We start from the raw sequence: 13245 nt of genomic DNA, 5'->3' as shown, positions 1-13245 counted from the left end.
GGACAGCTGACGGAGAGACGGAACTTGTTGCTTCCTGTTCTTCTAAACATTTTTTAGAAATATTTATTGAGCAGCAAACAGATACAACACAGTGACTTATGTCGTTAAAAAGCTACAGATTCACATAAAATTAACAGTTTCCAGCCTTTATGATGGCTGAGTCTGACTTGAATCGCAGACATTTCATACATTTCCTTACCTTTCATGAACTATGACGTAACACTGAAAACAGAAAAGGTTATCGTAAAACTTGTCATTATTTTGGGATGTTGAAAACAGAATAAAACATTTTCTACAGACAGTCAAGGATTCGGACATTTAAAATTCAACTGTGAAACTTTATTTAAACTCATTTACTACAAATTTACGATTTTTTTCGTGAAACTCAAACGCAGCACTGTGCTGTGTGGCGTTAACAGGCAGTGACGTCATTTGCTCCGAGTTGGCCTGGACGTGGCAACAGGCAGTGACGTCATTTGCTCCGAGTTGGCCTGGACGTGGCACCGAGGAGGAGCTGCGCTCACAGACTGCTCTTCTTTTCCCGGCTTTGGCAACAGCTTGTCCGGACCGAAGACCCGCACCCCCGCCGCCAAGTCCCTCCGCCCCGCCGGAACTGCGTCCATCATGGGTCTGACCATCTCGTCTCTGTTCTCCAAGCTGTTTGGGAAGAAGCAGATGAGGATACTGATGGGTGAGCGCTGCGGCTGGGCTAGGTAGCCCCGATCCGACCGGCCAGGGACCGGTGGAGACCCTGGACCGACTGTCCGCTTCTCTAAACGGACCGGATGGGTTTATTTCCCTTCACTGAAACTGGACCGGTCGAAGTGGGTCCGCCTTATTGTCAATATGACAGTAGGAGCTAACAGGCTAAGCTAACGGTGGTAGCCACCGGATGCTAACAGGCTAAGCCAACGGTGGTAGCAACCGGTTGCTAACAGGCTAAGCTAACGGTGTTAGCTACCGAATGCTAACAGGCTAAGCTGACGGTGGTAGCATAGACTGTATGGATGCTAACAGGTTAAGCTAACGGTGTTAGCTAACGGATGCTAACAGGCTAAGCTAACGGTGTTAGCCACCGAATGTTAACAGGCTAAGCAAACGTTGGTAGCCACCGGATGCTAACATTCTAAGCAGGTTTACTTCACCAGGAACTTTGTGCAATTCCAGATTTCTGTCTCTGAACGACATTTCTGATTTTTCTGGTTTTGTTTAAAGTTGTTTTATCTGGTTTTAATGGTTTCAAAGGGTTTAATGGTTTTCTGTCCGGGTTGCAGTGGGACTGGATGCGGCTGGAAAAACCACCATCCTGTACAAACTGAAGCTGGGAGAGATCGTCACCACCATCCCGACTATCGGTGAGTCGTAGCAGAGATGTCCAGGTGAGGCGGCATGTCCCTCCCGGTGTACCTGTCCACCAGCACTCCCTGTTTATTGGCTGCGTTTCCTCTTCGACTTTTTGGAAAACTGCTCGATTTCCAGAACATGGCAAGGCAAAACGTCCATTGTTGCCGTAGCAACCTGGTGTCTGCAGGGACTCTACGTAGACCTTGAGGTGTCTTACAGGATTCTACGTAAACCCGGACGTGTCCTACAGACTCTACATAGACCCGGGCGTGTCCTACAGACTCTACGTAGACCCGGGCGTGTCCTACGGGACTCTACGTAGACCCGGACGTGTCCTACGTAGAGTCCCGGTCCCGGTAGAGTCCCGGTCAGTCCCTGATCCGGTCCCCCTGGCTCTTTTTAAGTTCTAGATCTAGTCCCCCTGGCTCCGGTTAAATCCCAGATCCGGTCTCCCTGGTTCCAGTTCAGTCCCAGATCTAGTCCCCCTGGCTCCGGTTCAGTTTCAGATCTAGTCCCCCTGGCTCCGGTTCAGTTTCAGATCTAGTCCCCCTGGCTCCGGGTCAGTTTCAGATCTAGTCCCCCTGGCTCTGGTTCAGTCCCAGATCCGGTCTCCCTGGTTCCGGTTCAGTCCCAGATCCGGTCTCCCTGGTTCCGGTTCAGTCCCAGATCTAGTCCCCCTGGCTCCGGTTCAGTTTCAGATCTAGTCCCCCTGGCTCCGGTTAAATCCCAGATCCGGTCTCCCTGGTTCCAGTTCAGTTCCAGATCTAGTCCCCCTGGCTCCGGTTCAGTTTCAGATCTAGTCCCCCTGGCTCCGGTTCAGTTTCAGATCTAGTCCCCCTGGCTCCGGTTCAGTTTCAGATCTAGTCCCCCTGGCTCCGGTTAAATCCCAGATCCGGTCTCCCTGGTTCCAGTTCAGTTCCAGATCTAGTCCCCCTGGCTCCGGTTCAGTTTCAGATCTAGTCCCCCTGGCTCCGGTTCAGTTTCAGATCTAGTCCCCCTGGCTCCGGTTCAGTTTCAGATCTAGTCCCCCTGGCTCCGGTTCAGTTTCAGATCTAGTCCCCCTGGCTCCGGTTCAGTTTCAGATCTAGTCCCCCTGGCTCCGGTTAAATCCCAGATCCGGTCTCCCTGGTTCCAGTTCAGTTCCAGATCTAGTCCCCCTGGCTCCGGTTCAGTTTCAGATCTAGTCCCCCTGGCTCCGGTTCAGTTTCAGATCTAGTCCCCCTGGCTCCGGTTCAGTTTCAGATCTAGTCCCCCTGGCTCCGGGTCAGTTTCAGATCTAGTCCCCCTGGCTCCGGTTCAGTTTCAGATCTAGTCCCCCTGGCTCCGGGTCAGTTTCAGATCTAGTCCCCCTGGCTCTGGGTCAGTTTCAGATCTAGTCCCCCTGGCTCCGGGTCAGTTTCAGATCTAGTCCCCCTGGCTCTGGGTCAGTTTCAGATCTAGTCCCCCTGGCTCCGGGTCAGTTTCAGATCTAGTCCCCCTGGCTCCGGGTCAGTTTCAGATCTAGTCCCCCTGGCTCTGGGTCAGTTTCAGATCTAGTCCCCCTGGCTCCGGGTCAGTTTCAGATCTAGTCCCCCTGGCTCTGGGTCAGTTTCAGATCTAGTCCCCCTGGCTCCGGGTCAGTTTCAGATCCAGTCCCCCTGGCTCCGGTTCAGTCCCAGATCCGGTCTCCCTGGTTCTGGTTCAGTCCCAGATCCGGTCTCCCTGGTTCTGGTTCAGTCCCAGATCCGGTCTCCCTGGTTCTGGTTCAGTCCCAGATCCGGTCTCCCTGGTTCCGGTTCGGCTCCAGATCTCATGAGTTCTGAAAGGAGACAAACTTAGAAATCGACAGGTCCTGGTGCAGCCAATCACTGATCAATCAATCCGTCTGACATCATGAGATGTTCAGATAAAGGAACTTATTGATTCTCTGACTGAAGTGATTATGACGTCAGAACAAACTGACTGGACCGAACCAGTCCTCCGTATAAATTATATGCCGTCTCACGTAGACCCGGAGGTGTCTTACGTATACCCGGACGTGTCCTACTGGACTCTATGTAGACCCGGAGGTGTCCTACTGGACTCTATGTAGACCCGGACGTGTCCTATGGGACACAACGTAGACCCGGAGGTGTCCTACTGGACTCTATGTAGACCCGGAGGTGTCCTACTGGACTCTATGTAGACCCGGACGTGTCCTATGGGACACAACGTAGACCCGGAGGTGTCCTACTGGACTCTATGTAGACCCGGAGGTGTCCTACTGGACTCTATGTAGACCCGGAGGTGTCCTACTGGACTCTATGTAGACCCGGACGTGTCCTATGGGACACAACGTAGACCCGGAGGTCTCCTACTGGACTCTATGTAGACCCGGAGGTGTCCTACTGGACTCTATGTAGACCCGGAGGTGTCCTACTGGACTCTATGTAGACCCGGAGGTGTCCTACTGGACTCTATGTAGACCCGGAGGTGTCCTATGGGACACAACGTAGACCCGGAGGTGTCCTATGGGACACAACGTAGACCCGGAGGTGTCCTATGGGACACAACGTAGCATAGAGTCCCGTAGGACACCTCCAGCTCTACATAGGACACGTCCGGGTCTATGTAGAGTCCCGTAGGACACCTCCAGGTCTACATAGAGTCACGTAGAGTCACCCTGAGGTGTCCTAATGGACTCTACGTAGACCCGGACGTGTAGACCCGGACGTGTCCTACGTAGACCCCGAGGTGTCCTACGTAGACCCCGAGGTGTCCTACGGGACACTACGTAGACCCCGAGGTGTCCTATTGGACTCTACGTAGACCCGAACCTGTCCTATGTAGACCTGGAGGTGTCCTACTGGACTCTACGTAGACCCGAACCTGTCCTACGTAGACCTGGAGGTGTCCTACTGGACTCTATGTAGACCTGGAGGTGTCCTACGGGACTCTACGTAGACCCCGAGGTGTCCTGCGTAGACCCGGACGTGTCCTGCGTAGATCTGGAGGTTTCCTACCGGACTCTACGTAGACCCTGACGTGTCCTACGGGACTCTATGTAGTCCCGGAGGTGTCCTACGTAGACCCGGATGTGTCCTGCGTAGACCTGGACGTGTCCTACGTAGACCCGGATGTGTCCTGCGTAGACCTGGACGTGTCCTACGTAGATCTGGAGGTTTCCTACCGGACTCTACGTAGACCCTGACGTGTCCTATGTAGACCTGGAGGTGTCCTACGTGACTCTATGTAGACCTGGAGGTGTCCTACGGGACTCTACATAGACCCGGACGTGTCCTATGTAGACCTGGAGGTGTCCTACGGGACTCTACATAGACCCGGACGTGTCCTATGTAGAGCTGGAGGTGTCCTACGGGACTCTATGTAGTCCCGGAGGTGTCCTACGTAGACCCGGATGTGTCCTGCGTAGACCTGGACGTGTCCTACGTAGACCCGGATGTGTCCTGCGTAGACCCTGACGTGTCCTATGTAGACCTGGAGGTGTCCTACGTGACTCTATGTAGACCTGGAGGTGTCCTACGTGACTCTATGTAGACCTGGAGGTGTCCTACGGGACTCTACATAGACCCGGACGTGTCCTATGTAGACCTGGAGGTGTCCTACGGGACTCTACATAGACCCGGACGTGTCCTATGTAGACCTGGAGGTGTCCTACGGGACTCTACATAGACCCGGACGTGTCCTACGTAGACCTGGAGGTGTCCTACGTGACTCTATGTAGACCTGGAGGTGTCCTACGGGACTCTACATAGACCCGGACGTGTCCTACGTAGACCTGGAGGTGTCCTACGGGACTCTATGTAGACCTGGAGGTGTCCTACGTAGACCTGGAGGTGTCCTACGTAGACCTGGAGGTGTCCTACGGGACTCTATGTAGACCTGGAGGTGTCCTACGGGACTCTATGTAGACCTGGAGGTGTCCTACGGGACTCTATGTAGACCTGGAGGTGTCCTACGGGACTCTATGTAGACCTGGAGGTGTCCTACGGTACTCTACGTAGACCCGGACGTGTCCTGCGTAGACCCGGACGTGTCCTACGTAGATCTGGAGGTTTCCTACCGGACTCTACGTAGACCCTGACGTGTCCTACGGGACTCTATGTAGACCTGGAGGTGTCCTACGTGACTCTATGTAGACCTGGAGGTGTCCTACGTGACTCTATGTAGACCTGGAGGTGTCCTACGTGACTCTATGTAGACCTGAAGGTGTCCTACGTGACTCTATGTAGACCTGGAGGTGTCCTACGTGACTCTATGTAGACCTGGAGGTGTCCTACGTGACTCTATGTAGACCTGGAGGTGTCCTACGTGACTCTATGTAGACCTGGAGGTGTCCTACGTGACTCTATGTAGACCTGGAGGTGTCCTACGTGACTCTATGTAGACCTGGAGGTGTCCTACGGGACTCTATGTAGACCTGGAGGTGTCCTACGTGACTCTATGTAGACCTGGAGGTGTCCTACGTGACTCTATGTAGACCTGGAGGTGTCCTACGTGACTCTATGTAGACCTGGAGGTGTCCTACGTGACTCTATGTAGACCTGGAGGTGTCCTACGTGACTCTATGTAGACCTGGAGGTGTCCTACGTGACTCTATGTAGACCTGGAGGTGTCCTACGTGACTCTATGTAGACCTGGAGGTGTCCTACGTGACTCTATGTAGACCTGGAGGTGTCCTACGTGACTCTATGTAGACCTGGAGGTGTCCTACGTGACTCTATGTAGACCTGGAGGTGTCCTACGGGACTCTATGTAGACCTGGAGGTGTCCTACGTGACTCTATGTAGACCTGGAGGTGTCCTACGGGACTCTATGTAGACCTGGAGGTGTCCTACGGGACTCTATGTAGACCTGGAGGTGTCCTACGTGACTCTATGTAGACCTGGAGGTGTCCTACGTGACTCTATGTAGACCTGGAGGTGTCCTACGTGACTCTATGTAGACCTGGAGGTGTCCTACGTGACTCTATGTAGACCTGGAGGTGTCCTACGGGACTCTATGTAGACCTGGAGGTGTCCTACGGGACTCTATGTAGACCTGGAGGTGTCCTACGTGACTCTATGTAGACCTGGAGGTGTCCCATGGGACTCTACGGCAGACCGGGCCGCCTCGAGGGGAACTGCTTTACGTCTAGAAGTGATGCAACACATCAGAGGAGGAGAATTCTCATTTATTCACAAGTTTATCTTTAGTGTGGTTTCTGTCAGGGTGGTGTTTATTTCTCTCCGTCTCCTGCACCTCCTCCTTCATGGCAGTTATTGGTTCCTCTGCGAGGACACCGCAGCTAGGACACAAGGTGGAACCACTGCCCCCCCCCTCTCCGACCACATCTGCAGCGCTGCAACCCAGCTGGGACACACAGGAACACCAGTATGTTCCCAGTAAATAAACTGGAGTCAGAGACGTCTCATTTATGTCCGTTCATTTTATAATCTGAAACAAAGGAATGAAGCACTTCCAGCATCATCTGGAGCATTTTGTTCCAGCGTATCTCTGGACTCCTTCATTTTCCCGCCAGCTTCTAATCTGTGGGAGTGGGCAGCGCCCCCCCTTCCTCCTCCTGTGGACCAAGATGCACTTTCTCCCTACATTTTACTGTCTGACCACTTTATTTGTCCTTTCTGGATAAGTCCGGTGGTCTGATGAGACGCTGACAGCATCTGTCCCCTGCTGACCTCCTCTGTCTTTCTGCTGGTGCTGATGTCCATCCCGTCTCCACCAGATAAAATACTTTTACATTTTACAGCTTTATCTGTTAGAATTTCTTCCTCATTTTCCACAAAATTCCTCTTTTTTCCTGCAGAACCGTCATGGAAATGAGATGGATTAATATTTATCAGTGCTGCTATGCAGATGACACTCAGCTTTTCCTCTCCTTCCCACCAGACGACACAACGTTTCACTGAGAATATCAGCTTGCCTTGCTGATATCTCTGCATGGATGAAGGATCGCCATCTTCAGCTCCATCTGTCCAAGACAGAGCTCATTGTCTGTCCAGCCAATCCTTCCTTACCTCCGCAGATACGTGTGAAGCTCCACTCTGTCATACTTGTTCCTACGCCTGCTGCCTGGAATCTGGGTGTCATGGTGGATGACCAGCTGACCTTTAAGGTCCATGTTGCCTCGGTTGCCCGTACCTGCCGATATGCTCTCTACAACATCAAGAGGATCAGACGTACCTGACAGAACACACGACTCAGCTTCTGGTTCAGGCTCTGGTCATCTCACACATGGATTACTGCAGTTCCCTACTGGCAGGTCTGCCTGCATGCTGGTTAAACCTCTGCAGACGATCCAGAACCAGCAGCAACCAGTCCAAACGGGTTCATGTCACTCCGCTGCTAATCGCTCTTCACTGGCTTCCGGTTGCAGCTCGCATCAGATTTAAAGCTCTGCTTCTGGTTTACAAAACAATAACTGAACCGGCTCCCGTCTACCTTGACTCCCTAATCCAGACCTTCACTCCCTCTCCAAACGTCTGCTAAACGAATAGTAATCTAACAATAGAATGGAAAAGTCCGAAGTTCAGGTAAATCACAGGCGACTTCTCTGATTGGCTGCTTCTCCTCAGGGACACCTGTCCAGGTGTGTCTGCCTGAAGCCATGAGCATTTAGACAGACCACTTCTATGGACAGCTTACATAGAACTGTCCTGCCCCCCCCCCCCACCCACGCTTCCCCAAAGGTCTCCTCTAAGTGACATGGAAGAGAAGACCGCCGTCTGCACATGCTCCCCTGCTCCTGTTTCCTCGCCTCCCACTGGCCTGTGACGTTGTCCTGTCTGACTCAGAGCCTCTTCTTACATCTCTTTTCCTCAGATTTTTACATCATGGATTAAATCGGCTGGTCTCTCAACGCAATCAAATTTTCTCAATCCGGAGATCGGGCAGAGGGGAGCCCGCATGTCCTGAGGGGACACTTCCGGCTGGATACGTTCAGGACTCATGGGCCAGATGGAGACCGATGTGTCTGGTGGTTTTGTCCTCTGAGGACGTGGAGGATGTTTACATCTTTGGATTATTGGTGATTGGGATTCTGCTGATTGGCGCTGGTGGAGTTCTGATCTACCTGAAGACCTGTGAGATTCTGGCAACAACTGGCAGGCTGCCAGAATTCTGTAACGGTATGTGCCGTGCTAGCAGTGCACGGACTCGTGCGTTGACCGGAGTCGACTGTAAGCAGGATGCCCGTTGGTCCATACTGGACATTTGGCCCGGAGCTGGTCCGCAGAATCTACAACAACGTAAAGAAGATGTCTGTCAGGATGGGTGGAAATTGACCCTCCCATTCGGCTGTCTGGAGCTGCCAGCCTGAGACCTGCTATGGACTAAAGGCCGAGGGCAAATTGTTTTCCTCACCTGGAACCCAGACAACAATCATATCTGGATTTGGCTTCCCAGGGGCCTTTGAGATGTTTATAGACTCTCTGTCCCCCCCTCCTCATCCGACCCCGGTCCCCTCCCACATGACTCACCGCCTCCCTGGACTTTGTGTGTCTTGTCTGAGTTTGTGCTTCAGTGTATGAGGCTTTTTTCTCAGTCTCTCCAGACTGCGTCATCTAGTGGCGCGGCCCGGAGTTACATGGCCTTTTTTCCATCGAGCCCCCCATAATCCTAATGTTCTTACCTGTTACAAGGCGGCGCCAGTAAAACTGGCTGCGTGGCCTGAGCTTCAGCTTGATTCTGTATTCTTCTTTAGTCATGAATGTTACATGTCTGTATGTCTGACCTTGGACCAGCTGGCTGGAACTCTGAATTTCCCCTCGGGGATGAATAAAGTATCTTTGATTTGAGTAGACCTGTGTGTCTTTCAGGTTTTAACGTGGAGACGGTCGAGTACAAGAACATCTGCTTCACGGTCTGGGATGTTGGTGGTCAGGACAAGATCCGACCTCTGTGGAGACATTACTTCCAGAATACACAGGTACACCTGGGGGGCTCTGGGGGCCCAGTAGCACAGTGTTCAGAGTATTGATCGGGGATTGCTTCTCCTGCAGGGTCTTATTTTTGTGGTGGACAGCAATGACAGAGAGCGAGTCGCTGAGTCAGCTGAGGAGCTTTCCAAGATGGTGAGTGATGCTGATAAATGCTGAGTCATGTGACCTGTACATGAATTCAGGTGTCCCTGCAGGTGTCCCAGGTGTCCTGCATGTCTCCCAGGTGTCCTGCATGTCTCCCAGGTGTCCTCCATGGTTCCCAGGTAACCCTGCAGGTGTCCCAGGTGACCCTGCAGATGTTCTAAGTGTCCTCCAGGTGACCTGAAGGTTTTCCAAGGTGTCCTGCAGGTGTCCCAGATGACCCTGCAGGTGTCCCAGGTGACCTGCAGGTGTCCCAGGTGACCTGCAGGTGTCCTCGGTGTTCTGCAGGTTTCCCAGGTGTCCTCCATGGTTCCCAGGTGACCCTGCAGGTATCCTGCAGGTCTACAGGTGACCTGCAGGTGTCCTGAAGGTTTTCCAAGGTTACCTGCAGGTGTCCCAGGTGACCTGTAGGTGTCCCAGGTATCCAAAGGTGTCCTGCAGGTGTCCCAGGTGACCTGTAGGTGTCCCAGGTATCCAAAGGTGTCCTGCAGGTGTCCCAGGTGACCTGCAGGTGTCCCAGGTGTCCTGTAGGTGTCCTGAAGGTTTTCCAAGGTGACCTGCAGGTGTCCCAGGTGACCTGCAGGTGTCCTCGGTGTTCTGCAGGTGTCCCAGGTGACCTGCAGGTGTCCCAGGTGACCTGTAGGTGTCCCAGGTGTCCTGAAGGTTTTCCAAGGTGTCCTGCAGGTGTCCCAGGTGTCCTGCAGGTGTCCTGCAGGTGACCTGCAGGTGTCCTGCAGGTGACCTGCAGGTGTCCCAGGTGACCCTGCAGATGTCCTAAGTGTCCTCCAGGTGACCTGAAGGTTTTCCAAGGTGTCCTGCAGATTTCCCAGGTGTCCTGCGGGTGTCCCAGGTGTCCTGCAGGTGTCCCAGGTGTCCTGCAGGTGTCCCAGGTGTCCTGCAGGTATCCCAGGTGACCTGCAGGTGTCCTGAAGGTTTTCCAAGGTTACCTGCAGGTGTCCCAGGTGACCCTGCAGATGTCCTAAGTGTCCTCCAGGTGACCTGAAGGTTTTCCAAGGTGTCCTGCAGATTTCCCAGGTGTCCTGCGGGTGTCCCAGGTGTCCTGCAGGTGTCCCAGGTGTCCTGCAGGTGTCCCAGGTGACCTGCAGGTGTCCCAGGTGTCCTCCAGGTGACCTGAAGGTTTTCCAAGGTGTCCTGCAGATTTCCCAGGTGTCCTGCGGGTGTCCCAGGTGACCTGCAGGTGTCCCAGGTGACCTGCAGGTGTCCTGAAGGTTTTCCAAGGTTACCTGCAGGTGTCCCAGGTGACCTGTAGGTGTCCCAGGTGTCCCAGGTGACCTGCAGGTGTCCTGAAGGTTTTCCAAGGTTACCTGCAGGTGTCCCAGGTGACCTGTAGGTGTCCCAGGTGTCCTGAAGGTTGTCCAAGGTGACCTGCAGGTGTCCCAGGTGACCTGCAGGTGTCCCAGGTGACCTGCAGGTGTCCCAGGTGACCTGCAGGTTTTCCAAGGTGACCTGCAGGTGTCCCAGGTGACCTGCAGGTGTCCCAGGTGTCCTGAAGGTTGTCCCAGGTGTCCTGAAGGTTGTCCAAGGTGACCTGCAGGTGTCCCAGGTGACCTGCAGGTGTCCCAGGTGACCTGCAGGTGTCCCAGGTGACCTGCAGGTTTTCCAAGGTGACCTGCAGGTGTCCCAGGTGACCTGCAGGTGTCCTCGGTGTCCTGCAGGTGACCTGCAGGTGTCCCAGGTGACCCTGCAGATGTCCTAAGTGTCCTCCAGGTGACCTGAAGGTTTTCCAAGGTGTCCTGCAGATTTCCCAGGTGTCCTGCGGGTGTCCCAGGTGTCCTGCAGGTGTCCCAGGTGACCTGCAGGTGTCCTGAAGGTTTTCCAAGGTTACCTGCAGGTGTCTTAAGTGTCCTCCAGGTGACCTGAAGGTTTTCCAAGGTGTCCTGCAGATTTCCCAAGGTGTCCTGCGGGTGTCCCAGGTGTCCTGCGGGTGTCCCAGGTGACCTGCGGGTGTCCCAGGTGACCTGCGGGTGTCCCAGGTGACCTGCAGGTGTCCTGAAGGTTTTCCAAGGTTACCTGCAGGTGTCCCAGGTGACCTGTAGGTGTCCCAGGTGTCCTGAAGGTTTTCCAAGGTGACCTGCAGGTGTCCCAGGTGACCTGTAGGTGTCCCAGGTGTCCTGAAGGTTTTCCAAGGTGACCTGCAGGTGTCCCAGGTGACCCTGCAGGTGTCCCAGGTGACCTGCAGGTGTCCTCGGTGTCCTGCAGGTGTCCCAGGTGACCCTGCAGATGTCCTAAGTGTCCTCCAGGTGACCTGAAGGTTTTCCAAGGTGTCCTGCAGATTTCCCAGGTGTCCTGCGGGTGTCCCAGGTGTCCTGCGGGTGTGCCAGCTGTCCTGCGGGTGTGCCAGCTGTCCTGCAGGTGTGCCAGCTGTCCTGCAGGTGTGCCAGCTGTCCTGCAGGTGTTCCAGCTGTTCTAGCTGTCCTGCAGGTGTTCCAGCTGTCCTGCAGGTGTGCCAGCTGTTCCAGGTGACCTGCAGGTGTTCCAGCTGTTCCAGGTGACCTGCAGGTGTTCCAGCTGTTCCAGGTGACCTGCAGGTGTTCCAGCTGTTCCAGGTGACCTGCAGGTGTCCCAGGTGGCCTGCGGGTGTCCCAGCTGGCCTGCAGGTGTGCCAGCTGGCCTGCAGGTGTGCCAGGTGACCTGCAGGTGTCCCAGGTGACCTGAAGGTTTTCCAGGGTGTCCTGCAGGTGTTCCAGCTGTCCTGCAGGTGTTCCAGCTGTTCCAGGTGACCTGCAGGTGTCCTAGGTGTTCCAGGTGACCTGCAGGTGTCCTAGGTGACCTGCAGGTGTCCTAGGTGACCTGAAGGTTTTCCAGGGTGTCCTGCAGGTGCGCCAGGTGTCTTGTAGGGTTGCCAAGTGTCCTGCAGGTGTCCTAGGTGTTCCAGGTGACCTGCAGGTGTCCCAGGTGACCTGCAGGTGTCCCAGGTGACCTGAAGGTTTTCCAAGGTGTCCTGCAGGTATCCAAAGGTGTCCTGCAGGTGTCCTAGGTGTCCTGCTGGTGTCCCTGCTGAAAGACTCGGGGACGGACATGATGGACCCATTTTGCTAACACCATGGGACGATGTCTCCTCAGATCCAGGAGGACGAGCTGAAGGACGCTGTACTTCTGGTTTTCGCCAACAAGCAGGATCTTCCGAACGCCATGGGGGTCAGTGAACTCACCGACAAACTGGGTCTGCACAGCCTGCGCAGTCGAACCGTAAGAACAGATCCGTCGTCAATACGTCTCTGACAGCTGGCTGTGTTCTGATTGGACGTTTGTGTTGCAGTGGCACGTTCAAGCCACCTGCGCCACGCAGGGAACCGGTCTCTACGAAGGTCTGGACTGGTTGTCCAACGAGCTGTCCAAGCGCTAGTCACCTGACCACAACCAGGAAGTAGCAGAGTGATGTCACGGCGTGCAAAAGGAGGACTGGACTTCTTCTGTGGTTTTAACTTATAAATGTAGGAGGAAGTGATGTCATGGACTCTGAGCTCACCTGGTTTCCCATCCTCCTCCTCTTCTTCCTCCTCTTCTTCTGCAGGTGTTTGTTTTCTTTTAATCCGCATGTTTTAGCTCCAGATCATGTGATGGGAAAGAAGGGCAGGGCTTATGACAGGTGACAGTTACCTGGGGCTGAGGAGGCGGGGTTTGTGGCAGGTAACTGTTACCTGGTCATGTAATGACTCATTCCACGGCGCCGGACTGGCGCCCTCGTCATTCCTTCATGTGAAGAAGAAACGCAGAGACCGCCATGATGCAATAAAGCTTTCCTTCTTCTGTGGTTTTCCTTCATTTCTTTGTGTCAAGTGACCAAACTGGACCAGAACTCCGTACTAGTCCTGGTCTG

General features: G+C 54.1%; 1 protein-coding gene across 1 annotated transcript; it reads left to right on the top strand.

Moving 5' to 3' along the window:
- Positions 1–465: 465 nt before the first annotated feature.
- Positions 466–13179, top strand: LOC306773383 (ADP-ribosylation factor 4). Its single transcript, XM_079263173.1, has 6 exons — positions 466–691; positions 1275–1355; positions 9141–9250; positions 9324–9395; positions 12489–12614; positions 12685–13179. Exons 1-6 carry the CDS (start codon positions 625–627, stop codon positions 12769–12771), a joined length of 543 nt encoding a protein of 180 aa, XP_079119299.1. The 5' UTR covers positions 466–624; the 3' UTR covers positions 12772–13179.
- The last annotated feature ends 66 nt before the right edge of the window (positions 13180–13245 follow it).

This window comes from Telmatherina bonti, assembly GCF_933228915.1.
Source record: "Telmatherina bonti genome assembly, chromosome: 23".
Lineage (NCBI taxonomy): Eukaryota > Metazoa > Chordata > Actinopteri > Atheriniformes > Telmatherinidae > Telmatherina > Telmatherina bonti.
The sequence above is the reverse complement of the archived record's forward strand: the minus strand, read 5'-3'. Positions and strand labels throughout refer to the sequence as shown.